The following is a 27,604-nucleotide window of genomic DNA, read 5'->3' as shown; positions in this document are numbered from 1 at the left end:
CTGTTTGCCTCTGTTTGTGTTCTAGCGGGAAGTGACACAGGAAACTGTTACAGAGTAGAAGAATCTCAACCCTTTGATATGACATGATTGTTTATGTAGAAAATCCCAAGGAATTTCTAGAAAACTCCTAGAACTAATAAGTGAGTTTTCTGTGGTTGTAGGATACAAGGTCAACACAGGAAAATCAATCATATTTTTTTATGCTAGCAAGAACAGTTGGAAACAAATTTTAAAAACAGTGCCATTATAATAGCTACTCTCTCTCAAAATAAAGTACAATAAATAAAATGGAAAGAAAAAAGAAATAGTTATAAATTTAATAAGATATGTTCAGGATCTATATGCAGATGAAAGGAATCAAAGACCTTGGGACTTCCCTGCTGGTGCTGTGGCTAAGACTCCACGCTTCCACTGCAGGGGGCACAGATTCCATCCCTGGTTGGGGAACTAAGATCCTGCATGCCACATGGCATGGCCGAAAAAAAAAAAACAAAGGAATCAAAGACCTCAGTAAATGGAAAGACGTATCATATTGATGGATTGGAAGACTCAATATAGTTGTCATTTTCCCTAAATTAATCTATAGTTTTAGTGTAATTCCCATCAAAATCCCAGCAGGATTTTGTAGATATTGATAAGATGATTTTAAAATTTATTTGGAAAGGCAAAGGAATTAGAATAGCAAAATAATTTTGGAAAGAGGAACAAAGTTGGAGGAATCAGACTACTAAATTTTAAGACTTGTCATCAGGGTGGTACAGTATTGACAAAAGAATAGACATGAATCAATAAAATAAAATACAAAGTACAATAATGGAACCACATAAATATGGTCAGTTTATTTTTCACAATTATGAAAAAAACACTTCAATGGAAAAAAGGGATAGTCTTCTTAACAAATGGTGCTAGGGTGATTGGGCACCTCTATGCCAAGGGAAAAAAAATAACCTCCATCTATATCTTAAACCATGTACAAAAAATAATGAATCACATTCTGAAATGTAAAATTTCAAACTATAAAACTCTGAGAATAAAACGTAAGTAGGAAGTCTTTGTAACTTGAGTTAGGCAATGAATTCTTAGATACAGCATCAAAAACACAATCTGTAAAAGAAAAAAGTTGATGAATTGGATTTCACCAAAATTAAAACCTTTGTTCTGCTGAAGATGCTGTTAAGAGAGTGAAAAGATAAGACACAGTGGGAGAAAATATTTGTAAATCACATATCTAACAGAGGACAAATTTCAAGAACATATAAAGAGCTCTCAAAAGTCAATAATAAGAAAACAAACAACTGAATAATAAGCAATGAGCAATAGATTTGAACAGTGTACCAAAGAAGATATACAGATAGCAAATAAGCATGTAAAAAGATGCTCAACTTCCTTAGTCATTAGGTAAATGTAAATTAAAACCATAATGAGATGCCATGAGACACCTGTTGGAAGGACTAAAAACAACAAGGACTATGAGAACAACAAACTGACCACATCAGTTGGTGAGAATGTGTATCAGTTGGAACTCTCATGCATTGTTTCTGTGACTATTAAATGAAACAGCCATTCTGGAAAAGAGTTCGGCAATTTGTTTTAAGGTTAAAGATACACTTTTTCATATGATCTAGCAGTTCCACTCCTAAGTATTTACTAGAAATGATAATCATTTTTCTAGAGATGGAAATTTTGTATTCATACAAAAACCTGTACATGGATGTTTGTAGCTGCATTATAAGACTGGAGATAACCCAAGTGTCCTTCATTGGGTAAATGGATAAACAAACTGTGGTACATCCATACGATGAAACACTAGTCAGCCAAGGAAAGGAACAGACTATTCATACATGCATTTAAATGTATCAATACATTTGGCTGGATTTTAAATACCTTCCTATATGATTCTAAATATGACATTCTGGAAAATGTGAAACTGAAGGGACAGAGAACAGATCAGAGGTTGCCAAGGATGAGGGATGGTGGGAAAGTTCAACGACAAAGGCATAGCATGAAGAGATTTTGGAGGGTATCCTAATTTTGGTAGCATTTATACAAATCTATGCATGTGAATCTACACATATGATAAAACTCATTTAACTCTACACAAAAAAGGTACATTTTACTGTATATAAAATTTTTAAAAATAGTTAAAAATTTAATTTCATCCTTTTCTTTTTACTCTTTTCAAGTTGCTACTAATAATTTTTAAATTATGTATATGGCTTGTATTATATTTCTGTTGTGCAGCGCAGCTTAGATACTGGAAATGCAAATAAGGAGTACATGTGGTCTCAGTCTAGAGACAGGAATCTGATAGAAGGAAGTCTCATAAGGAAAGGAGGGAAATTTAAATGATCTCAGTTTAATCTACCCCCACTTTCATCCTTTCCTCTACAGATAATTTTTGAGGGCCTGTTTCATGCAAATTATAACAACTCTCAGATATAATTCTTTATAGTCTCTTTTTCTTAATATAGGAAAAGAAATTTTACCTCTTAAGACAAAAAAATGTGCTGTACAATGGAATCATTGGCAGTATCTCTGAATTTGTGGGGAAAACAGAGTGTATGTTTGATGCATTTGATAAGTTTCTTCATCATATCCTTGTGATGAATGTTCAGGTTTGTAGGTTTTTTTTTTGCAAAATTTTAAGATTTATTAATTATTGATGCTGTGTAACTGAGCATTTTAATTTTTATATTTTTCTGCATTTAAAATGTTTCTACATATTTGAAATACTTCATGTTTTAAAAAGATATCAATCAATTAAAAAAATAGTAGGCATATAGATGGTAGATAGACAAAAATGATAGATAAATGGATAGTGATATGGGCATAGACTAGATCCTAGTACTTCATTCAGCCTTTTACTAGTCCTAAGCATGAGGGACTCCTATAAACTTCAAATAAATAATCCACATGTGTACAAATGTTGTAAGTTACAAAGTGCTTTCGAACCTATTATTTCATTAGAACTAGACAGCATCCCATAAGGTATGAAGAACAATGATTTTCATGTCTTACATTTTTTTCAGATGAGGGAAATGAGGTTCAATGAGTTTCAATGATTTATAGAAGGTTACACAGATAATATACTGTGAAACTATTACTCAAATCTAACCTATTCCCTTGCCAATCTACCCTATAGGAAGGAGTATGAGGGGGTAGGGGAAGTCTTTACTACCCTGTCTTGCTGTCACCCAATGGATTGGGGAAGAAAGGGTAGAAGAGAACTGGGTACACACACTGAACCTCAGAGGTGGGGGTCTGCTTCGTGCATGGGATACACTCGTGGTCCTGCAGGCCTCCAGTACGTGTCTTTTGGTAGAACCTGGGCAGACAGTCCCCACAGACGGCATTAGAGGTAGCTGTACAGTTAGCCTTCTGGATACGATTGATGACAGCACAGGTGATGCAAGTCTGACATCTATGGTGGCCCCAGCTGCTTTTGTATCTGAGGGGAGGGCAGGCTGTGCAGTATGCATCTCTACCTTCTACGTAACCACAATCCTGCTAGTACTGGAGGGTCTCCTGCAGAGGTGGGGAGGCGGCTGTGGCTCACCGCGGGGACAAAGAAAATGGCAGCGGCAGTTCTGGGGAGGACTCATTGGCGTGAGCCCTCCCGGAGGCTGCTGTCAGTCCCACCCAACAGCCTGTTGGCTCCAATGCTGCAGGTTTGTAGTATTTGGGGGTAAATATTATTGTTTGAATGATTGCACCCAAGAGGTACTGATAATTGAACTGTGGCTGCCAGAGAGGGAGTTTCCCAGAAGCATGGTTAGCCAGTCTGTGTATAACTTGAAAGTGAGGGTGCCAGCCCTAAATTGGAATAGAACCTAAGAACATTCTGATGGGTTGTAAATAGAGAGGTGAATCTAACAAGACTGAAATGTAATAGAGATAAATTTAAACTCCTGAAATGGCTTCCGAAATTCAGGTATCCAAGTTAAGAATGAGGGATATATGGCTTAGCATTAGTGTATATGTAAAATTTGGGGGCTTTTAGTTGATAGGACGCGTAATATGAGTTAACATTGATATGGCTGCCAAAAAAGCTACTTCAATTTGCAGTGGTATTTATTAATAGAAGTTTAGTATCTAAAATGAAGGCATGGATTTTTTTTTTTTTTACTTGATTCTGTGTTCTTTAGAGCACACCTGGAATCTTGTGTATGGTTATGGGTATTACCCTCTAAGAGGACTGTTGACAAACTGGTACACATGCAGAGAAGAGAGAGGAGACAGTGATAAAGGAAATGGAGACCAAGTTATAAGAGGAATAGTGAAAGAAACTGGGATATTTAACCTGGTCAAGAGGTGACTCATGGTGGGGTTGAAAGAGAGGTCTCAAGAACTGCCTGCAAATAATTGAAGGGCTCTGATATTAAAGTGAAACTACACTTGTTCCATAAATACCTAAGAACCAGTAGATGAAATTTTCAGAGAAAGATAGGTTGCATTTCAGTGTAAGGAAACACTATCAAGAGTTAGAACTAACTTTCGGAAATAAGTTAACCTCTCCAAAATCTTTTGTAGAACTGTTGCTTAAACCTGCCTTTCTGTTGAAAATCTCCTTCAGCCTAGCATTTCCACAAGACTCTTGTCTGACCCTTACATCCCATAATTGGGAGTTTCAGTAAATAATCATTTTATGTAGCCACTGATAGGAATAATTCTTCCATCATTGGCAAAATACCACTTATTTACCATTTGAATTGCTTCTTTGAAACTGTGTTTTCCTGGCAGTTATTTAAGCTTAAGATAGACAAAATAGCACTATACTATAAGAATAAGGAAAGGAGCTTGTGGACAAGCTGTGTTCCTTCTGTAACCGGGGAGCAGGACATGTGGCCCACTCTGTGGATCTGGTGATTGGGCCTTCCTGAGATGGTGCTGATATGCTCTGAAGAGTGTCAGCTGCCAAGGCACAGCATGTAAATAAAAACTTTCTAGCACCGATTGTGATTTCTATGAAGAATTGTAGATGTGTATTTTCAAAGAGAAGTTTTCCTGCCCCATTGGTCCTACAGTGGTAGTCTGTCAATTTTCAGGGAATCATGAAAAATAAGACTTGAAACTGCCATTTTGTTGTTAGGTGTTTGTTATACTTCTAGCCATTCTAGGTGTTTTGTTTCTTTACTTTTTCTTTCTTTCTTTGTTTCTTTCTTAACCTCACCTTATATCACCTCTGATCCTACTTTTATTTCTTTGTTCTCTTGCCTGCTCTTCCTTTTTATGAAAAGTTGGAGTAAGCAGTATCCAAGTGATCTATACTCTGTGTTTGTATCATCTTCTCCAGGGTGAAATAAAGGAAATGCGATGTTATTGCTCTTCTCCATGATTTGTGTTGGTCTTTTTCCACCATCTCTGCCTTGAGGTCAGGGACTATGTTTTCTACTTCCTAGATAACTCCCCAGGTATCTAATATGTGCATCTGTGCATGGTGGGTTTTTAATAAATGTTCTCGTCTGATTTACTGACCATTCTCCCTAGCAAGGAAACATTGCTGCATTTTATTCCCAAGAGGCTACAGAGTATTAAGGTAGAGTGTTTTAGGAGTTCTTTGAGGTTGAAAGTAAGATTTTGAGAAATTCTGAAATGTAAGAGTGTGAAATTCTGAAAGATATTTATTTCTTTGTTTTGAAAATTACTTGTATAATATTTTTACTATGTGTAATATGGTAATCTCTATTTTCTTTCTCTCTAAAAGGATCCTTTCAGTTGAGGGTGTAATAATTGGTATTGTTTCCTTTAAAAAATTTATTGCATATTTAAATAATTTTGGCAGCTTTAAAAACTTTTTTCAAATCAATGAAAATTAAAAAAAAAATTAACACTCCCCAGTACTCTCTTTTAAAAGGACCCATTTGGGGAACTTCTTGAAAAATAAAGGTCTTTGTAAGTATTCATCTTATAAAAACATTCTTTGCTTTTAAAAAGGACTCATTGCAGAGTTTCTTTAAATGGAGAACTCTCCAATTGCATTTTCAAGATGATTTTATTTATAAAAAATAATTTACTCATAACCGTTGAGTAAACACTTTCTAATTTATTTGTGTTTAATAAGTTTGGATTAAAATGGGATGAATTTTTGCATCAGATTAAAGAAAACAATGGCTTTATTGAGATATAATTCACATACCATGCAATTCACTCTTCGAAATGTACAATTTAGTGGTTTTTAATACATTCACGAAGTTGTGCAACCATCAACACGAATTCCAGAACATTTTCATCTCCACAAAAAGAAACTTTGTGCTTGTTAGCAGTAACTCCCCACTCCCCCCTTTCCAGGCCCCTGGCAACCATCAATCTACTTTCTGTCGCTATGGATTTACATATTCTGGACATTTCATAGAAGTGGAATTACACAACAGTCATACAATATGTGGCCTTTTGTGTCCGGCTGTTTTCACTTAGCATAAAGTTTTCAAGGTTTATCCACATTGTAGCATATATCAATACTTCTTTTTTTTTTTTTAATAGTTGAATAATATTCTATTATATGTATATACCACATTTTATTTATCCATTTATCAGTTGATGAACACTGAGTTGTTTCTTTTTGGCTATTGTGAATAATGCTGCTACAAACATTCACGTGCAAGTCTTTGTGTGGACATACGTTTCCATTTTTCTTGGGTATATACCTAGGAATGGAATTGGTGGGTCCTGAAGTAACTCTATGTTTAGCATTCTGAGGATTGCCAAACTGTTTTCCAAAGTGATGGCACTGTTTTATATTCTCACCAGCACTGTATGAGGGTTCCAGTTTCTCCACAGCCTCACTAACACTTGTCATTATTCGTCTTTTTTTTTTTTTTTTTAATGAGGATCTTGAATCAGATGCGTATGTTTGATTGATTGATTGATTGATTGATTGATTGATTTTGGCTGTGTTGGGTCTTCGTTTCTGTGCGAGGGCTTTCTCCAGTTGTGGCAAGCGGGGGCCACTCTTCATCACGATGCGCGGGCCTCTCTCGTTGCGGAGCACAGGCTCCAGACGCGCAGGCTCAGCAATTGTGGCTCACGGGCCCAGCCGCTCTGCGGCATGTGGGATCTTCCCAGGCCAGGGCTCGAACCCGTGTCCCCTGCATTAGCAGGCAGATTCTCAACCACTGCGCCACCAGGGAAGCCCTATTCGTCTTTTTGATTGTAGCCATCATAGTGGGTCTGAAGTGGTATCTTATTGTGGTTTTGATTTTCATTTCCTTAATGACAAATGATGTTGAGCATCTTTTCATACGTTTATTGACCATTTTTGTATCTTCTTTGGAGAAATGTCTATTCAAATCCTTTGCTCATTTTTAATTGGGTTGTTTGCCTTTTACTGTTGAAGTAAAAGGGTTCTTTATATTCTGGGTATGAGTCCTTTATCAGATATGTGATTTGCCAAATCCTAAATCCAAATTTTTTCCTATTCTGTGGGTTGTCTTTTCACTTTCTAGGTATTGTTCTTTTTTTTTTTTTTTTTTATAATTCCTTTTATTTATTTATTTATTTATTTACTTTTGGCTGTGTTGGGTCTTCGGTTCGTGCGAGGGCTTTCTCCAGTTGCGGCAAGCGGGGGCCACTCTTCATCGCGGTGCGGAGACCGCTCTTCATCACGGTGCGCAGGCCTCTCACTATCGCGGCCTCTCCTGTTGCGGAGCACAGGCTCCAGACGCACAGGCTCAGTAGTTGTGGCTCACGGGCCCAGCCGCTCCGTGGCATGTGGGATCTTCCCAGACCAGGGCTCGAACCCGTGTCCCCTGCATTAGCAGGCAGACTCTCAACCACTGCGCCACCAGGGAAGCCCGGTATTGTTCTTTGAAGGACAAAAGTTTTAAATTTTTATGAAGTCCAGTTTACCTACTTTTGTTGCTTGTGCTTTTGATTTATCATCTAAGAAAACATTGCCTAGTTATGAAGATTTACTCGTCTGTTTTCTTTGAAGATTTTTATAGTTTTTGCTCATACACTTAGGTCTTAGATCCATTTTGAGTTAATTTTTGTATACGGTATGAGTTGGGACTCAAGTTCATTCTTTTGCATGTGGCTATCCAGTTCTCCCAGCACCATTTGTTGAAAAGACTCTGTCTTAGTCTGTTCAGGCTGCTATAACAGATTACCATACACTGGATGGCTTAAACAACAGATGTTTATTTCTCACTGAGGTTCTGGAGGCTGGGAAGTCTGAGATGAAGGTGCTGGCAGAGTCAGTGGTGAGGGTCTTCTTCCTGGTTCATAAACAGTCTGTCTTTTTGTTATAACCTCGCATGGCAGAAGCGGGAGGGGCCTTCTCTTGGTTCTCTTTTATAAGGGCACTAATCCCATTCATGAGGGCTCTGCCCTTATGACTTAATCACCCACAAAGGCCCACCTACAAGTACTGTCATACTGGGGATTAGGTTTCAACATATGAATTTTAAAGGGACACAAACATTCAGTCTATAGCAGACTCTTTTATTTAAAAATTTTTTAAAAATTGTGTAAAATATATATAACAAACATCTCAGTAGTGTTAAGTACATTCACATTGTTGTGCAATCTCCATAACTCTTTTCATCTTACAAAACTGAAACTCTGTACCCTTTAAAGAACAACTTCCCATTCTCCCCTTCTCCCAGCTCCTGCTAACCACCATTCTCCTTTCTGCCTCTATGAATCTGACTACTCTGGGTACCTCATATAAGTGAACTTGTACAGTATTTGTGTTTTTTATGACTGGCTCATTTCACTTTCCATAACGTCCTCAAGGTTCATCCATATTATACCATGTGTCAAAATGTATTTGTGTGTGTGTGTGTGTGTGTGTGTGTGTGTGTATGTGTGTGTGTGGACCATTTTTAAAGTCTTTATTGAATTTGTTACAATATTGCTTCTGTTTTATGTTTTGGTTTTTTGGCCACAAGGCATGTGGGATCTTAGCTCCCTGACCAGGAATTGAACCCGTACCCCCTTCATTGGAAGGCGAAGTCTTAACCACTGGTCTGCCAGGGAAGTCCCAGAATGTCCTTTTTTAAAGCTGATTAATATTCCGTTGTATTTGTATGCTGCATTTTGTTTATCCCTTCATCTGTCAATGGACACTTGTGTTGTTTTCATTAGTCTATCGTGAATAATGCTGCTGTGAACCTGAGTATGAAAATATTTGTTTGAGACACTAACACTGATTTTACTTCTTTTGAATATATACCCAGAGTAGAATTGCTGGATCATATGGTAATTGTATTTTTAAATGTTTGAGGTACTGCCATATTGTTTCCCATAGCAGCTGCATCATTTTACATTTCCACCAGTGGTGCACAGGGGTTCCAGTTTCTCCACAACCTCGCCAACACTTGTTATATTCTCTCTCTCTTTTTTCTTTAATAGTCATCCTTATGGGTGTCAAATGATGAAAAACTCTTTTTGCCCCACTGAATTGTCTTGGCGCCCTTGGCAGAAATCAATTGACTATAAATATGAAAGTTTATTTCCAGAGTCTGAATTCTGTTCCATTGATCTGTATGTCTGTCCTTATGTCGTTACCACACTGTCTTGATCACTGTGGCTTTGTAATAAATTTTGAAATTGGGAAGTGTGAGTCTTTCAGCTTTGCTCTTTTTCAGGATTACTTTTTGGCCATGGTGGATCCCTTGCATTTCCATATGACTTTTAGGATTGGTTTGTCAATTTCTGCAAAAAAAATAAGCCAGCAGGATTGCATGAAATCTGTAGATTAATTTAGATAGTATTGCCATCTTAACAATATTAAGTCTCCTGATCCATGAACATGAGTTGTTCATCTCCCATATACGTAGGCTTTCTTTAAAGTCTTTCAACAATGTTTTGTAGTTTTTAAAGTGCAAGTCTTAACACTTCTTTCGTTAAGTTTATTCCTAAGTATTTCATTCTTTTTGATGTTGTTGTAAATGGAATTATATTCTTAACTTTATGTTTGGATTGTTTGTTAGTAGTGTATAGAAAAGCAGTTGATTTTATACATCTATCTTGTATCTTGCAACCTTGTGAAACTTGTTTATTAGTTCTCATAGTTTTGTGTGTGTGTCTGTGTGTGTGTGTGTGTGTGAATTCTTTAGGGTTTTCTATATGCAGGATCATGTCATCTGTGGATAGAGATAAGTTTAGTTTTTCTTTCCAATCTAGATGCCATTCATTTCTTTTTCTTGCCTAATTGCCCTGGCTAGAACCTCCAGTACAGTGTTGAATAGAATTGGCAAGAGTAGATATCCTTGGATCAGATTTCTAATGTTTAGTGGTTTGGAAATATGTATTACTGACAGTGCTCCTTTGAGAACTTGAAAATCCAGCTTTGTGTCCTCCTGTAGTAACAAAAGTAATAAAATTTCTTCTGTTGGAATTTAGCATGCTATTTATTTTTTGAACATCAAGGCACAATAGATTCTAGCTTGGCTTTTTCCAAAACTTTAATGCCTCTATTCTATTAACTTATGGGTATAGTTGAGTAAGAATGAGTAATCAGTACATTTATATTGTCTTTGCCTCTTAGTCTTGGCTTGGGGTAATGCTTTATAGTTAGAACACTTGAAGGAGGTTTATAATTTGTAATAGATATAGTTAAAACCAGGGATAATGATTGTGGTAGGGTGAAGGAGAGGTAGTGATTTTACTACTTTTGATAACTTAATTCCACACCCAACTTCTGAAGAGTATATTTTCTTGTTTAGATTTATTCCCTACAGAAAGTGGTAGAAGTAACTCTTCCATACTTTATTCTTTTTTTTTTTAAATAAATTTATTTATTTATTTTTGGCTGCGTTGGGTGTTCGTTGCTGCGCGCGGGTTTTCTCTATTTGTGGTGAACAGGGGCTACTCTTCATTGCGGTGCGCAGGCTTCTCATTGCGGTGGCTTCTCTTGTTATGGAGCACGGGCTGTAGGCTCACGGGCTTCAGTAGTTGTGACACGCAGGCTCAGTAGTTGTGGCTCGCAGGCTCTAGAATGCAGGCTCAGTAGTTATGGTGCACAGGCTTAGTTGCTCTGCGGCATGTGGGATCTTCCTGGACCAGGGCTTGAACCTGTGTCCCCTGCATTGGCAGGCAGATTCTTAACCACTGCACCACCAGGGAAGCCCTATTCTGTACTGTAGATTTTGTCAGTACTTAGATACCCAATTCAGAGAACAGAATTTCTTTCATATATTGAGCATTTCTTGAATATATTCTGTATCTATTGTACTTTGCCCTGTCGGAGAAGACATGAAATAAGTATAAGAGCATATTTATTCTCTGAATGCTTACAAGAGATTTAGGAAGATCAAGTATATGTACTTACTTTGTACTGCTGTGTATTTGTGCTGCAGTGTATATGTTCTGTCCCCCTCACTAAATGTAAGCTCCTTGGGATAACCATCTTTGTATTGACATGGTATGTATCATAGTGCCTCACATGTACCATGTGTTTATTATGAATTTTTAAAATTAATGGAGCTACGAAACCAATATAAGACTACAGTTAAATACTCACTGAATGGCATAACCAATCAGTATTGTTGAATTTCAGAAGTAACAATGATCAGTGTGTACTGGATTTATTAGGGAAGGCTTCATGCAAGAGAAGGTAATTAAGAGGGCTCATACAGGATGAGTAAGAACTGAGCAAGGGGAAAGAGCATTTCAACTAGGTGTCATAGTTTGGAGGTCAGCGAGTGGATCATGTTGATTGGAATAGAAAATTGGTATCGGCTTGTAGATAGAGAGAAGGGTGGATAAATAAGGAACATTGTGTTTTGGAGGCCTTAAATGCCAGTTTGAAAAGTTTGCTCTTACTCCATTTGACATTAGAGAACCATTGAAATTTTTTGAGCTAGGATGTTTTGGGGCAAAGCAGTACTTTAAGATTTACTTTATGATAGTATGTATTATGGGCTGGACGTATTGGGAGACCATTTAAGAGGGTATGGTAGTAATTCTTCTAGTCTGTTGAGTCCTTAAAAACAGAGTTTTTTGTTTGATCTTTCATGCCCAGCATAGTGCCTAGAGGAGAGTTCAAATTTTTGTTCTTTGGATGCATAACTGTATGGACTAAGTCATCTGGGCCTGGGTTGAGCTGTTAGCAGTAGGAAATATGCATATGAGAAACATTTTGGGGAAAAAATTGAGATGACTTGTTTTCTAAGAGTATAAAGGGTGTGGGTCAGTTCAAAGATGACATTAAAGTTTCAGCATAGGTGACTAAGGAGTAGCAGTGCCATCCCTAGAAATGGGGAAGTCATTTAGGGGAAGAGAGGAGTGAGAAAAGGGATAGTCATGAGCATGTTTTTAGACTTGTTGAGTTTGAAGTTGAAATACATAGTACACAGGGTTAGAAAGGCTCAAATGAAAACTGAATTCTGAATGTTTGAATTTAGATGTCACTATGAAGATATTATTGTTTGAGCAGTAAAAATGACTGGACTGATACAACACTATGTGTGTGCATGGGTACAGAGGTTGTGGGCATGTATACAAGTATACACACTCTTGTACACTAGAACCCAGTATGTGTGTTAGATTGTGTATATACTAATCTGCTTGTTGGTGTTAGTGGAATGATGAGGACTGATTCTTGGGGTGAGCAGAGGGAAAAAAAAGGAAGCTAAAGAAGGAGAAAGGAGAGGAACAGAGAGGTAGAAGATCTTATAGTACAAATTTGCCAAGGAGCTTTTGTAATTTATCTTATGCTTCAATATAATACTTTCAATAGTAATAACACTGTTACTAACAATAGTAGTACTCCTGTATGACTTGTTGAGTGCTTACCATATGCCAGACACCTAGCTAGACATGCTATCTCTTTTTACCCTCACAACAAATCTGTGATGTCAGTACTATTATATCTTCTTTTTACTGATGAGGAAACTGAACTCTAAAGAAGTTAAAACTTGCCCAAATGACTTGAACTAATAAATAATTAGGAGATCCTGTGGTTTTAAATCTGACTTTTTGGACTCCAAGCCAAATGTTCTTTCCATTATACCAAAGGTTTGTGTGTTTAATTTCTTCAAGACAAGGACTTTATCTATAGAAAATCAGTCCTTGATAAAGGCTTATTAATTAGCAGGCAGTGATTGGACAGTAATGTTTCCTATTAACAAAATCTGCATGTACTTTGGATGTTATTGCTTCTACTTTTCTACATGGGTATTTATATTTATAGTGTATTAGGAGGTAACACTTTCTGATTGCATGCTGTGGATGTTAATTTAAAAGAAGATATCAGTTCTTTCGTTTCTGAAAGTGCTTTTCAGTATTTTTGTTAAACTAATATAAACTTCTTTTAGAAGTTTTTCTGATGCACTCCTCAGATCATTCATACATTTGCAAGGAAATAAGAAGGGCTGACATTTTCTTTTATTTCAGGGGATATCATTTTCAATGCCCAGTACCCAGAGCTGCCTCCCGACTTTATCTTTGGAGAAGATGCTGAGTTCCTGCCAGACCCCTCGGCTCTGCATGTGAGTACTGCAGGCCTGTTTGGATGATCTCTGTTTGCTGAAAGGAGAATAAAGTTAGCTTTTGATAATTCTTTAACAGATACATTTGCTGAACATATGGATTTTTTCCACCCCTTTTTTCTCTGTCCTATGAAATAAGTGTAACTCGTTATGTGCCAAAATAATAAGAGATTTTTTTTCATTGCAGTTTTACTTTCAGACTATTTTGAATTAATGAAAACCTCTAGCATATTGGTTAAAATATATTTACTTCAGCTGAAGGAGACATGTTGAAAACATTTTCTTTGTTTTAACTTAATATTTCATGCCTGCAATCAATTTTCTAATGTTTACTAACACTTCATCACGGGGCTTGTTAGGGGAGTGTTTCTTGGCTCTTCAGGAGGCCTTTTTTTGTATAGAAGTGAAAGTGGCAAATTTGGACTTACATCTGCGTTTTCTCAGTATTATTATCAGAAGGGTAAAGACCAGATTAAGTGTTCTTTATTAAGCAAGACCAAAAACTTTGTAGTTGAAATAAAATGTTTCTGGATTTAAAGCAGAGAAAAGGGTGGTAGTACTTGTCAGAGCACATGTGGTTTGTATAAAAAATGTTTTTTTCATGGCTAGTGGAGAAAAGCATGTGCCATTTTGTTTAAAAGGTCTGACCAGACAAAATGTCTCTCTCTTTCCCTTCTCAAGTTTGAATTTGCTATGATGCCTATACCATAAGAGGTTCTATTATTGTTCAAAAACTATGTTCTTAGTTTTGTTTTTTGGAAATTTTTTTTTGTCTCATTGAAGTTTTGTAATTAAAAGTTTGAGGACTTGCTTTGAAATCTTGTCCCCCCTCCCTTTTTTAAAAGGGAAGTATTAAACAGGAAGTACTAACCCACACCTAAAGAATTATCTTAAATTTTGGAACACAGCTGTAAAAATACAGTTGGCAAGAGTAGGATGGGTTTGTTGCAAAATTTCTAATAATTACACATAAACTGTTACTTTAGTTGATTTTTTTAAAAATTGTAGTTTAAGTATGGTCCCTTTAGATGCTTTGTGTTACAAATTCACCCCATATTGAAGCTGAAGGCCTTACCTGGAGAAGATAAGGCAGAAGTACCCCTACAGATCTGTCCTGTATTAAATACGCCCAGTGGAAGGTAGCATATGCTAAATGCCAAAGATATATTACAGGCTAAGAGCTCCAGAAGTTTAAAGAAGCTTGTCAGAAAAGGCTTTGTTGCGGAGGTGAAACTTATAATAATACTTGAAGAATGGAACAAAAGTGGGGAGTGTGGCACAGAGTATTTCAAGGAAGGGGAATGACATAAACAAATGATATGTATAATATATTGTAGAAGAAGGTACTTGACAGGTTTGCTGAAGAGTACGTTAATATAAGGAAGGGCTAGAAAAGGTTAGAAAGATAACTTGGGATAAGATTGTGGAATGCATTGAATGCTAGGTTAAGAGCCACTGAAGGAAATGATACTTGGAGAATTATCTAACAGCAGTGTGGTCTGTATAATGGATTAAGAGAGATGGAGGACTGTTGTAAAAATCTGTGGGGGGGGAGGGGCTTTGAGCTAGCATGATGCAAGAGGGAACACTATGATGGAAAGGATAAGAAATATATGTTTACAATTTCTCTTTTTGGAATTGCCCTTAAAATACAAGGCACATCTTCAATATTAGCAGGACTGTGGGTATAGACGTTATCTTCCTATCTATCTGTCTCTCTCTCTATTTATTTTGGTGAGAGTATAGACTTTAAAAGCTAGAAAGGACCTTAAGTTTTATCTTATTCCACTTTTCTGTTTTAATATTCAGGAAATCGACCTAGATTTATTTTATTTTATTTTTTTAACATCTTTATTGGAGTATAATTGCTTTACAATGGTGTGTTAGTTTCTGCTGTATGACAAAGTGAATCAGCTATATGTATACATATAACCCCATATCTCCTCCCTCTTGCGTCTCCCTCCCACCCTCCCTATCCCACCCCCTAGGTGGTCACAAAGCACAGAGCTGATCTCCCTGTGCTATGCGGCTGCTTCCCACTAGCTATCTATTTTACATTTGGTAGTGTATATATGTCCATGCCACCCTCTCACTTCATCCCAGCTTACCCTTCCCCCTCCCCGTGTCCTCAAGTCCATTCTCTACGTCTGTGTCTTTATTCCTGTCCTGCCCCTAGGTTCTTCAGAACCATTTTTTTTTTTTTTTAGATTCCATATATATGTGTGTTACCATACGGTATTTGTTTTTCTGTTTCTGACTTACTTCACTCTCTAGGTCCATCCACCTCACTACAAATAACTCAATTTCGTTTCTTTTTATGGCTGAGCAATATTCTATTGTATATATGTGCCACATCTTCTTTATCCATTCATCTGGGAAATCGACCATATTGTTGTGTTGGAGTTGATATTATAACTTCACTCTTCTGATGTTTAGCTTTTTTTTCTTTTTTTTATAAGTGTAAACTTCTTATTATTTATTTACTTATTTAATGGTGCATATTTTATTTTATTTTTATTTATTTATTTATTTGGTTGCACCGGGTCTTAGTTGTGGCAGGTGGGCTCCCCAGTTGCGGCTCGTGGGCTTCTTAGTTGTGGCTCACTGACCCCTTAGTTGCAGCACACAGGCTCCCTAGCTGTGGCATACGAACTCTTAGTTGTGGCATGCATGTGGGATCTAGTTCCCTGACCAGGGATGGAACCTGGGCCCCCTGGAGTCTTAACCACTGCGCCGCCAGGGAAGTCCCCTGATGTTTAGTTTTGAGTGAAGTTATCATAAATGTTTTTGAGACATTAGCTGAAAAAGAACAGCCAAAAAAATAAAGCACTATATCTAAAAGAAAGATTACAAATCTAGGGGAACACCTCTCTTTAGCTATAGTTTATCTAAGGCCTCAGGCAGGTTACCCAGTGCTTCTTTATGGACCAGTCAGCTGGACAAGCCTAGATAAGCAACCAGGATACACCCTGCACTAGCTGGGTGAGGTCTACACAGCTCTGGAGGGTGCCCTGTATCTTTGCAAAGAACGGTTTGAAGTAGCTTAAAGGATACACATAAGGTTAATAAAAATATATGAGGTGCTCTAATCCATCTGATGAAGCCACTTTTTTCTAAACTCAGACTCTTCATTCAGGAAGGTGAATTTCATTATGGACTTTGAGATTCTCAGCTGAATGGAAAGTACTAGATAGATACCAGATCTAGAGATAGGTATCTCATAGATATCAGGGAATCATAAAATTATTGTTAGGATCTTAATGGTACAGTTGGTCCCACTTCTGGTTTTACACTTGTTTTGTTTTACACTTGTTTTGCTAGAATAATTTAGGAAGCCTGTTAAAAATACAAATTTTTGAACCTCACTGGACATACTGAATTAGATAGATGCTTTAGGGAGCCGCAGAGTCATTAAGTTCCTTGGGTGATTTGTATGTGTCAGTCTGTGAACTGCTATTGGGAACCACTAACTGAATCCATCTCTTACAGTAATATCTCCAATAGAAGGCCATTTGCCTTTGCTTGACATTATTTCCAGTGAGGTATCATTTTCCATTTTAGGAATAGCTCTGATTTTTTAAAAATAACTTCTTCATTGAGACATAATTTATATGCCATACAATTCACCTATTTAAAGTGTATAATTCAGTGGGTTTTTTTTTAACATCTTTATTGGAGTATAATTGCTTTACAATGGTGTGTTAGTTTCTGCTTTATAACAAAGTGAATCAGCTAGACATATACATATATCCCCATATCTCCTCCCTCTTGTGTCTCCCTCCCACCCTCCCTATCCCACCCCTCTAGGTGGACACAAAGCACCGAGCTGATCTCCCTGTGCTATGCGCTGCTTCCCACTAGCTATCTGTTTTACATTTGGTAGTGTATATATGTCCATGCCACCCTCTCACTTCGTCCCAGCTTGCCCTTCCCCCTCCCTGTGTCCTCAAGTCCATTCTCTACGTCTGCGTCTTTATTCCTGTCCTGCCCCTAGGTTCTTCAGAACCTTTTTTTTTTCTTTAGATTGCATATATATTTGTTAGCATATGGTATTTGTTTTTCTCTTTCTGACTTACTTCACTCTGTATGACAGACTCTAGGTCCATCCACCTCACTACAAATAACTCAGTTTCGTTTCTTTTTATGGCTGAGTAATATTCCATTGTTTATATGTGCCACATCTTCTTTATCCATTCATCTGTGGATGGACACTTAGGTTGCTTCCACGTCCTGACTATTGTAAATAGAGCTGCAATGGACATTATGGTACATGACTCTTTTTGAATTATGGTTTTCTCAGGGTATATGCCCAGTAGTGGGATTGCTGGGTCATATGGTAGTTCTATTTTTAGTTTTTTAAGGGACCTCCATACTGTTCTCCATAGTGGCTGTATCAATTTCCATTCCCACCAACAGTGCAAGAGGGTTCCCATTTCTCCACACCCTCTCCAGCATTTATTGTGTGTAGATTTTTTGATGATGGCCATTCTGACTGGTATGAGGTGGTACCTCATTGTAGTTTTGATTTTCATTTCTCTAATGATTAGTGATGTTGAGCATCCTTTCATGTGTTTGTTGGTAATCTGTATATCTTTGGAGAAATGTCTATTCAGGTCTTCTCATTTTTGGATTGGGTTGTTTTTTTGATATTGAGCTGCATGAGCTGCTTGTATATTTTGGAGATTAATCCTTTGTCAGTTTCTTCATTTGCAAGTATTTTCTCCCATTCTGAGGGTTGTCTTTTTGTCTTGTTTATGGTCTCCTTTGCTGTGCAAAAGCTTTTAAGTTTCATTAGGTCCCATTTGTTTATTTTTGTTTTTATTTCCATTTCTGTAGAAGATAGGTCAAAAAGGATCTTGCTGTGATTTATGTCATAGAGTGTTCTGCCTATGTTTTCCTCTAAGAGTTTTATAGTGTCTGGCCTTACATTTCGGTCTTTAATCGATTTTGAGTTTATTTTTGTGTATGGTGTTAGGGAGTGTTCTAGTTTCATTCTTTTACATGTAGCTGTCCAGTTTTCCCAGCACCACTTGTTGAAGAGGCTGTCTTTTCTCCATTGTATATTCTTGCCTCCTTTATCAAAGATAAGGTGACCATATGTGTATGGGTTTATCTCTGGGCTTTCTATCCTGTTCCATTGATCTATATTTCTGTTTTTGTGCCAGTACCATACTGTCTTGATTAATTTCAGTGGTTTTTAGTTGTGCAACTATCACCACAGTCAAATTTAGAACATTGTCATCACCTCTAAAAGAAATTCCAGACCCATTAGCAGTCACTTCCGTATCCTCCCCACCCCCACCTGTGTTCACTCTCAGCAATAACTAATGTAGATTTCTCTCTGTGGATTTGCCTATTCTGGATATTTCATATAAATGGAATCATATAATATATGATCCTTTGTGACTGACTTCTTTCACTTAGCATACTGTTTTCAGTGTAACATGTATCACTTCATCATTTTTTGTTGCCAAGTAATATTCTATTGTATACATGTACCACATTTTATTTGTACTTTTGTCAGTTGATGAACATTTGGGTTGTTTCCACATTTTGGCTATTATAAATACTGCTGTTGTGTGGACATATTTTTAGTCCTTTTGGATATATAGGAGTGGAATTACAGGGTCAAATGGTAACACTATGTTTAACTTTTTGAGGAATTCCCTGACTGTTTTCCAAAGTGTCTGTACCATTTTACATCCCCATTAGTGGTGTATAAGTGTTCCAGTTTCTTCACATTCTCACTAACACTTATTGTTATCTATCTTTATGATTAGACTCATCCTAGTGGGTATGAAGTGGTTATCTCATTGTGGTTTTTGGTTTGCGTTTCCCTGATGGCTAATGATGTTTTGCATCTTTTTCTTTGTTAATTGGCCATTTATTTATCTTCTTTGTAGAAATGTCTATTCAAATCCTTTGCCCATTTTTAAATTGGGTTATTTGTCTTTTTATTGTTGAGGTGTAAGTGTTCTTTATATATTCTGGGTACAAGTTCTTTATCAAGATATATGACTTACAAAATTTTCTCCCATTCTGTGGATTTTTTCACTTTCTAGATAGTATTGTTTGAAGGGCAAAAATTTTTAATTTTTAGGAAGTCCAAGTTGTCTTTTTTCTTTTGTTGTTTGTGCTTCTGGTTTCATATCTAAGAAACCATTGCCTAGTCCAAGTTTAATAATTTTTGCTCTTACTGTGAGGTAGGGGCCTTGCTTTATTGTTTTACAAGTGGAGATACAGATGCCCCAAGCACAGTTTATTGGAAAGACTATCTTTTCCTTATTGAATTGTTTTGGCTTTCTTGGCATTCTGAAACTCAGTTGACTATAAATGTGTGGGTTTGTTTCTGAATTCTCAATATGTATACCCGTACCACACTGTCTTGCTTTCTGTGACTTTGTAATAAGTTTTGAAATTGGGCAGTATGAGTTTTTGAATTTTGTTCTTCTTTTCCAAGATTGCTTTGACTAGTGGGTTGCTCTCATTTCCATATTAATTTTAGGATCAGCTTGTCAATTTCTGCAAGGAATCCAGCTGGGATTTTGGAAGAGATTGCATTTAATCTGTATATCCAGCTAGAGATTATTTCCATTTTAACAACATTAAGTCTTCTAATCCAGGAACATGAAATGCCTTAACATTTTTAAGTCTTTCGTTAATATCTTTTAATTTTGTAATTTTCAGAGTACAGGTTTTACACTTGTTTTGTTAAATTTATTCCTAAGAACTTTATTGTTTTTGTAAATAAACTTGTTTTTAATTTCATTTTCAGTTTCACATTGATACTATACAGAAACAATTGATTTTTGTATATTGATCTTGTATCCAGCAACCTTACAGCTCTAACTTTTAACATAAAGTTTTTCTTTCTATTGAGCAGAAATCTCTTTACAGAATTATGTTCTTCATCTTTTTCTACTTTTTTGATGTAAATCAGTTTGTTGTGGAAGCTGGGTGATTACATATTTTGATATTGAGATCTGGTCATAAAATACTGATATTGCTTTTCCTTTGATCTCTTAAACTCAACTTAAAGTGTTTCATAAGATAGAAATGGAAGCAGCATTGCAATTAGCTTACAGTATGTCTGGGAGCTTCTTTTAAGATCAACATTCATAAATTGTAGTAAATTTCTTAAAAATTTGCCTCATTGCTCTACATTATATATGCTAATAATTTATTCACCAAACCATGTAAGGTAATATTAATTGAAAGTTATGACCTAAGGCCTAAGCAATGGAGATAAAGCCTGAACTCTACACCATATGAACCAGCAATCCCATTCCTGGGCATATATGCAGACAAAACTATAATTTGAAAAGATACGTGCACCCCTATGTTCATAGCAGCAGTATTTACAATAACCAAGACATGGAAACAACCTGAATATCAGTCAACAGATGAATGGGTAAAGAAGATGTGGAACATATATATAGGAATATTACCCAGGCATTAAAAAGAATGAAATAATGCCATTTGCAGCAACATGGATGGACCTAGAGATTATCATACTAAGTAAAGTAAGTCAGAAAGAGAAAGACAAATACCATATGATATCACTTATGTGTGGAATCTAAACTATGACACAAATGAACATATCTATGAAACAGAAACAGACCCATAGACATAGAGAACAGACTTGTGGTTGCCAAGGAGGGTATGGGGGGAAGGGAAGAATTAGGAGTTTGGGATTAGCAGATGCAAACTATTATATATAGGATGGAAAAACAGCAACATCCTGCTGTATAACACAAGGAACTGTACTCAATATCCTGTGATAAATCATAATGAAAAATAATATTGAAAAGAATATATATATGTATAACTGAGTCACTTCACTATACAGCAGAAATTAACACAACTTGTAAATCACTGTACTTCAATTAAAAAAAAAAAGCCTGAACTATACTCTAGATGTGTTCTCTGGTTAGCAGGGTTAGCACACTACTTTATTTAATAGACAATATGAGAAAATCATGTGAATACAACATAGTACATGGCAGAGGGAGCAGTTAATTTGGTTTGGGGCTGGTGGTGGAAAGTTTTTAATACAACAATAACATAATCATCCAGTTAATCTGTGCTTAGAAGTATTTTTCAGGGACACTTAAGAAGAGTTGATTCTTGGTTGGAGAGGTTGTTTGTAGAGCTTTTTGCTGTTTGCACTTTTGCTTTGAGCCTCAAGTCTGAAGCATATGCTGATTAAAGAGCTGTCCCTGCCCTATAAGTGAATTTGTCAGTGACTTTGCTTTCACTCTGTTCTGTCTTATGTGTTTGCCATACTGTTTCATCTGTCATATTGTAACTAAGAGGCTGACTTATTGATGCCCTCCTTTATTAATGAAAAAGCATAAAAATCAACAAAAGACAAATTGGGGAAAATCCTATCTGTGGGTATTTATTGATTACACACTGTGTGTCCAACACTGTGTTATATGGAATTTGACCTCAAGGAGGCTAAATTTTAGGGAGACATAGATACGTGAAAACAAATGGCCATAGGTGTATATACTTCAGTGCTGGAATACTTGATACCAAGAAGTGCTGTGGGATAATTACATAGTGTTTTCACATATATTATATAATATGAGAGGAGAGGGTGATCACTAAATTAAGACAGAGGCTCCATTAAAATGAAAAAGGGGGCTTCCCTGGTGGCGCAGTGGTTGAGAATCTGCCTGCCAATGCAGGGGACACGGGTTCGAGCCCTGGTCTGGGAAGATCCCACATGCCACGGAGCGGCTGGGCCCCATGAGCCACAATTACTGAGCTTGCGCGTCTGGAGCCTGTGCTCCACAACAAGAGAGGCCGCGATAGTGAGAGGCCTGCACACCGCGATGAAGAGTGGCCCCCACTTGCCACAACTAGAGAAGGCCCTCACACAGAAACGAAGACCCAACACAGCCATAAATAAATAAATAAAAATTAAAAAAAAAATGAAAAAGGGAAAATTATCATGGGTTGGAACTGCAGGATTAAAATCATCAGAAAGAAGTTGGAACTTGTGCTGAACTGTAAGTGATGGGTCTGCTCTAGCGGTTATAATTGCTTCTCCTTCCATTCTATTCTGTGCTCACTCTTTTCCTGCCACACAGGCCTCCTTGCTATTCCTCCAAAAGTCTGAGGACCTCCTTAGAAACTTTTTATTTGCTATTTACCAGTTTCATTCCCTTCTGCCTGGAACCTTCTTCTCCCAGTTATCTGAATGGCTTGTTCTCCTCCTATCTTCAAATGTCATTATATAAGAGAGGCCTGCCCTGACATCCCTATGCAAAATAGTAGTAACGCTCTCCCCATTACTTTCTCATCATTATCCTGCTTTATTTTCTTCACTGCACTTCATCACCATTTGATAAATTTGGGGCTGCTTATTTATTAGGGTATCTGTTTCTGCTAAGGTGACCAACTGCCCTGTTTGTCCCAGAGTGAGGGATTTTCTGGGATTTAGTATGTTCACTGCTAAGACGGGACAGTCCCAGGTAAACTGGGATACATGATCACCTTTGTTTATTCACTGGATTGGAAGCTTCTTGAGAGAATGGAATTTGTTTTCTTCACTGCTGTTTCCTAGTGTCTAGAAGGGTACCTGGTGCATAGAGGTGCGCAGTGTGTATCTGTTAGATGAACAGTTTGCCTTTAAGGTTCTGTATCCTTAAGGGACTTATTGGTTTCCAAGACTAGAAAATGTCTTAAATGAAAATTTCAAACGAGAAGAAAGAGATTCAATTTTTGAGAAATTTGTAGGATAAAAATCAGTTAACAGAAACTCTGAAGCTGTGATTTTTCAGCCTCGCTTTTGCAACACCGTGTGGTGTGTTCAGCTGCCTTAGAGGGTATTGTGAAATTCTTTCCCCCCAAAGTAATAGTGATAATTCACTTTAATTTAAAATAAAATTGCATAAAGGAGGAAGGGTGGATCATATATTTAAATGAGAAGAACATGTTGCAATTATAGCATGGTTAGAAACCACTGATATCTGACTTCCTAGTTTGAAGAAGATGACGACGATTTTGTGTTTGCGACAAGCATCTTCAGGGTAGGGGACCTAACGCTACTGCAGGTACTACCCACTGGTTGTGTAATTATTTCACTGACTCTGTTCTGCTTGTGGAATATAAGTGTAGAAAGAGTAGTGTGCTCACACCTTGTTACTTCTCCTTCCCTGCTCTTCTCTGTGCTACCTAAAGAAAGACATCTTTTGAATGTGTCCATGGAAAATAGTGTACGTATCCTGTGTACATAAAAGATATTTGAAATATATGTGAAGAAAGCACTAAGCTGAGATAGACTGCATGGCCCACTGTTCACAAATGCCATCCAGATGTGTGGTGCTGCTGTTCCTCGACACTTCCATTGCCACGGCCATTAACATATTATAAAATAGAACGCTCTGCATTTTTCAAATATCTGTTTAATGCCTCAATTGAGGCCTATAAAAGACTCATCCTTCACCCTCAAGCTGGACATAATGCTCAAGACAAATAAGTGAACAGAACCCCAGCCTCGGGAGATACGAGCAGGAAATAGAGGTATGTGCACACGGTGCTGGGGGGACATGTAGGAGGAGCAGTTTATCAGATCCATGGATAGTAAGTGTCAAGGACTTAGAAACATATTATTTGGTTGTTTATAAATAATACACATTTTATGTAACTTATTGAAGAATAACATGCCTACAGAAGAGTGTACAAATCGTAACTACCTAGCATGGCGAATTTCCAGAAAGTAAAGACATTATGTAATCGGCACCCAAATCAAGAAACAGAACATATCCAGCTTCCAGAAGCCCCACTCATGCCCTCTCCCATCACTGTGACCACCTTGCCCAAGAGTAAACACTGTGCTGACTTTCTCACCATTATTAATTTGCCTCTTTTTGATCTTTCTGCAAATGGAATCAAACAGCATGTACTTGTGTGCCTGACTTCTTTCATTCAACATTTATTTGGGAGCTTTACCCGTGTAGCTGTTGTTGTTGCCTGCTCGTTGCTCATAGTGTTTCACTGTGTGAGTGTACCACGGTTCATTTATCCATTCTAGTGTTGATCAACATTTGGATTATTTACATTTTTTTTTTGCTGTTGTGAATAGTGCTATTATGAATATTCTGCATGTCTCATTGGACATATGTGTGCATTTCTGATGGGCGTATACTGAAGGGCGGACTCACTGGCTCACGTTGTGTAGAGGATTAAGGAGAGGACTGTTAATATATACACATGTGCATATACACATAATTTTGATGGTATGTGTTATCAATAAGTCTTTAAAAATACAGTTGTAGAAAAACAGAACATCTTGAAAGTACAAACAGGGTACACTTAAAATGAAACTTGACCATTTTGTCAGTCAGCGTTCAGTCAGGAGACAGAAACCATGTCAGTAATTTGAGGAGGGCAGAGGAAGAATGCCCCAAAAGGAACAAACTGGGAAGACCCTTTTCTCATGGCTCCCTGCAACCCCCCAAGGCTGAGACTCTGACCTCCTTGTTGGAGAGGGTGTGGCTACAGCCCCCTGGATGATGGAGACCCTCACTTGGGGGTTCTGGTAGGCCAAGGCTGGCAAGTAGAAATGGGCTAGGTGCCAGTTAAACGGGCTGGAGGGTGAGCACTGCTGGGTCTCCTGTGTGCCTCTAGCAGCTGCACCATAGGTGCAGCTCTGAAAAGTGCACTAGAGCCAGGGTAAGAAGCTCCCTTTCTGTCACACCTTGCACCGTCCCTCCATCACTTTCTATTGACAAGCTAAACGTTGCACCAGCTGACAGAGGAAACATGTTTACAGGGCTCAGTTCCAGTTTCATAAGCAGGACAAAGAAGAGTAGATTTGGGAGATGAGAGGCAATAAGGGAATAACCAGCACAACTATGTAACACCAAACTTACCTTCCAGTTTATTTTTTCTGCTGTGTCTAATTTGCTGTTAAACCCATCTAAAGAGCTCTTAATTTTAGGTAATATATTCTTCAATTCTACAATTCCATTTGGTTCTTTTTATAAGTTCTTTAGTGAATTTAGCTTTTCATCTATAGTTTTCTCCATTTTCTTGTACATACTAATTGTATTTATTTTCAAGTCCTTATGAACCAATTCCAATATCTGAAATATTCTTGGGTCTATTTGTTTTGCCTGCTTTTTTTCTTTATCAGTGATATGATTCTGTATTTGGTGTTTCTAGTTGTTTTGAGTGGATGTCAGACATTCCAGTTCAAAAACAATAGAGGCTCCAGGTGATGTTCTTTTCTTCTAGAGAGAAAGTTCATTGTCCCCTCTCATAGGCAGATACACGTTGACCGATCACCTTAATCCAGACAGGGACTCTGCTGGGTTGAGGCTGGTTTATGGCTTTGGTAAGGGTACGTCTACCTCTGCTTTACTACTGTTCCTGAAGTAGAGCTCTTCAGGGTTTTTAACCAAGAGTCTGGAGTGGCCACTGTCCTTAGACCCTTTTAAGTGCTTTGGCCAATAAAATATTTTAAAATAGATACCATGTTATTTATCAAATTATTTGAACACCTGCACAGCATGGATCTTTGCCCTGAGAGATCTCATATTCTAAATTTTGTCTTGTTAAGCCTGCTGGTAACTCTGCTCTGCTTTTCAGAAGTGGTTCCTTAATTTTTAGCTTCTTGCCCTTGGGCTGCCCCAGAATTTATCAGATGTCTTGAGGGGAACTGGCTGCATGTTTGAGGTCTCTCAAGACTCTGTTTTGATGATTTTTCTGAGTCCAGCAGCAACTTTGTGCTGTGCAAAGCCTGGTTTCTCAGCCTCCTTCCTGTGCCCAGAATTTGCAAATGTCCCAGGGATACCTCTCCCTGATGCTCTCTCCTTTCTGAATTCTCAGCCCCTCCAGTTCTCGTTGCTTCAGCAGACGTCGAATACCTTCAACTATCTGGCTTTCTGGTTGTTCTTACTGAGACTGCTGGTTTATACAAAGCCACTCCATCTGATCTGGAAGCATAAGTCAGTTGTCCTACATATAGTTTTGCCCTTTACTGACTTATATACACTATTGATACTATGTATAAAATAGATAACTAATGAGAACCTACTGTACAGCACAGGGAACTCTACTCAATGCTCTGTGGTGACCTAAATGAGAAGGAAATCCAAAAAAGAGGGGATATATGTATACCTATAGCTGATTCACTTTGCTGTACAGTATAAACTAACACAATATTGTAAAGCAACTATACTCCAATTAAAAAACAAAACAAAACAAACAAAGCAAAAGTACAAAACCTTAGTGGACCATAAATACCACTTCCTATGTTGGCAAGAATACAGAATTAAGAAAAATCATTATTAATAATAAAAATACTTAATGTTAATAAAATTTCAATAACATTAATAAAAATTATTAAAATGCCAAAGAACAGTGTACTTCTTCCTTTCTTACGAAAACCTAGATTTTTAAAAAATTTATTTATTTATTTATTTATTTATTTATTTATGGCTGTGTTGGGTCTTTGTTTCTGTGCGAGGGCTTTCTCTAGTTGTGGCAAGCGGGGGCCACTCCTCATCGCGGTGTGCGGGCCTCTCACTATCGCGGCCTCTCTTGTTGCGGAGCACAGGCTCCAGACGTGCAGGCTCAGCAATTGTGGCTCACGGGCCCAGCTGCTCTGCGGCATGTGGGATCTTCCCAGACCAGGGCTCGAACCCGTGTCCCCTGCATTGGCAGGCAGATTCTCAACCACTGCACCACCAGGGAAGCCCAAAAACCTAGATTTTAAGTTCCAATAGATTTTCCTAAGGTGGAAAGAAATAAGGGTAAACATTATTTAGAGATGGCATCTCTGGTTCTCTTGATCTGAATGCAGCTTGGATTCAAAGGATGCATCAATGTATGATCCAAGTGAATATGAGAAAATTATGAGAAATTTCGATGCAAACTTGGTTTATGTGCTGATGAGTTAAAAACTCTGTATTTCCACCATTATCTATTTTTACTTACCAGCCATGGAAACATTTTATGAGGTAGGAAATATGCTGATATTGTTATTCTTTGTAAAATGTACCTCCTTAGGGGAGACAGTGGAAGGCCCCTGGTCTAGGAATGATGATTTATGAGTTCATCTATTTTTTCAAAGGTGTTGCTACCATAACCAACTGTGGAATAAGATGAGTATTAATTTATACACATATGCATACACACATATCATTTTGAAGGCA

The 27,604-nt window shown here is 37.5% G+C and overlaps 1 protein-coding gene across 8 annotated transcripts in view; it reads left to right on the top strand.

Annotated features, from left to right (window-relative positions):
- The window catches only part of BABAM2 (BRISC and BRCA1 A complex member 2), a 456,810-nt gene that overhangs the window by 74,007 nt on the left and 355,199 nt on the right, over nucleotides 1-27,604 (top strand). For all 8 annotated transcript variants that reach the window (XM_057558629.1, XM_057558628.1, XM_057558632.1 and 5 more), the window contains one exon: nucleotides 13,339-13,433. In XM_057558629.1, coding sequence (XP_057414612.1) covers nucleotides 13,339-13,433 — 95 coding nt within the window. The remainder of the gene's footprint in view (nucleotides 1-13,338; nucleotides 13,434-27,604) is intronic.

The sequence above is a fragment of the Balaenoptera acutorostrata genome, chromosome 12 (genome assembly GCF_949987535.1).
Source record: "Balaenoptera acutorostrata chromosome 12, mBalAcu1.1, whole genome shotgun sequence".
Classification (NCBI taxonomy): domain Eukaryota; kingdom Metazoa; phylum Chordata; class Mammalia; order Artiodactyla; family Balaenopteridae; genus Balaenoptera; species Balaenoptera acutorostrata.
This window is presented reverse-complemented; position numbering and strand designations above follow the sequence as displayed.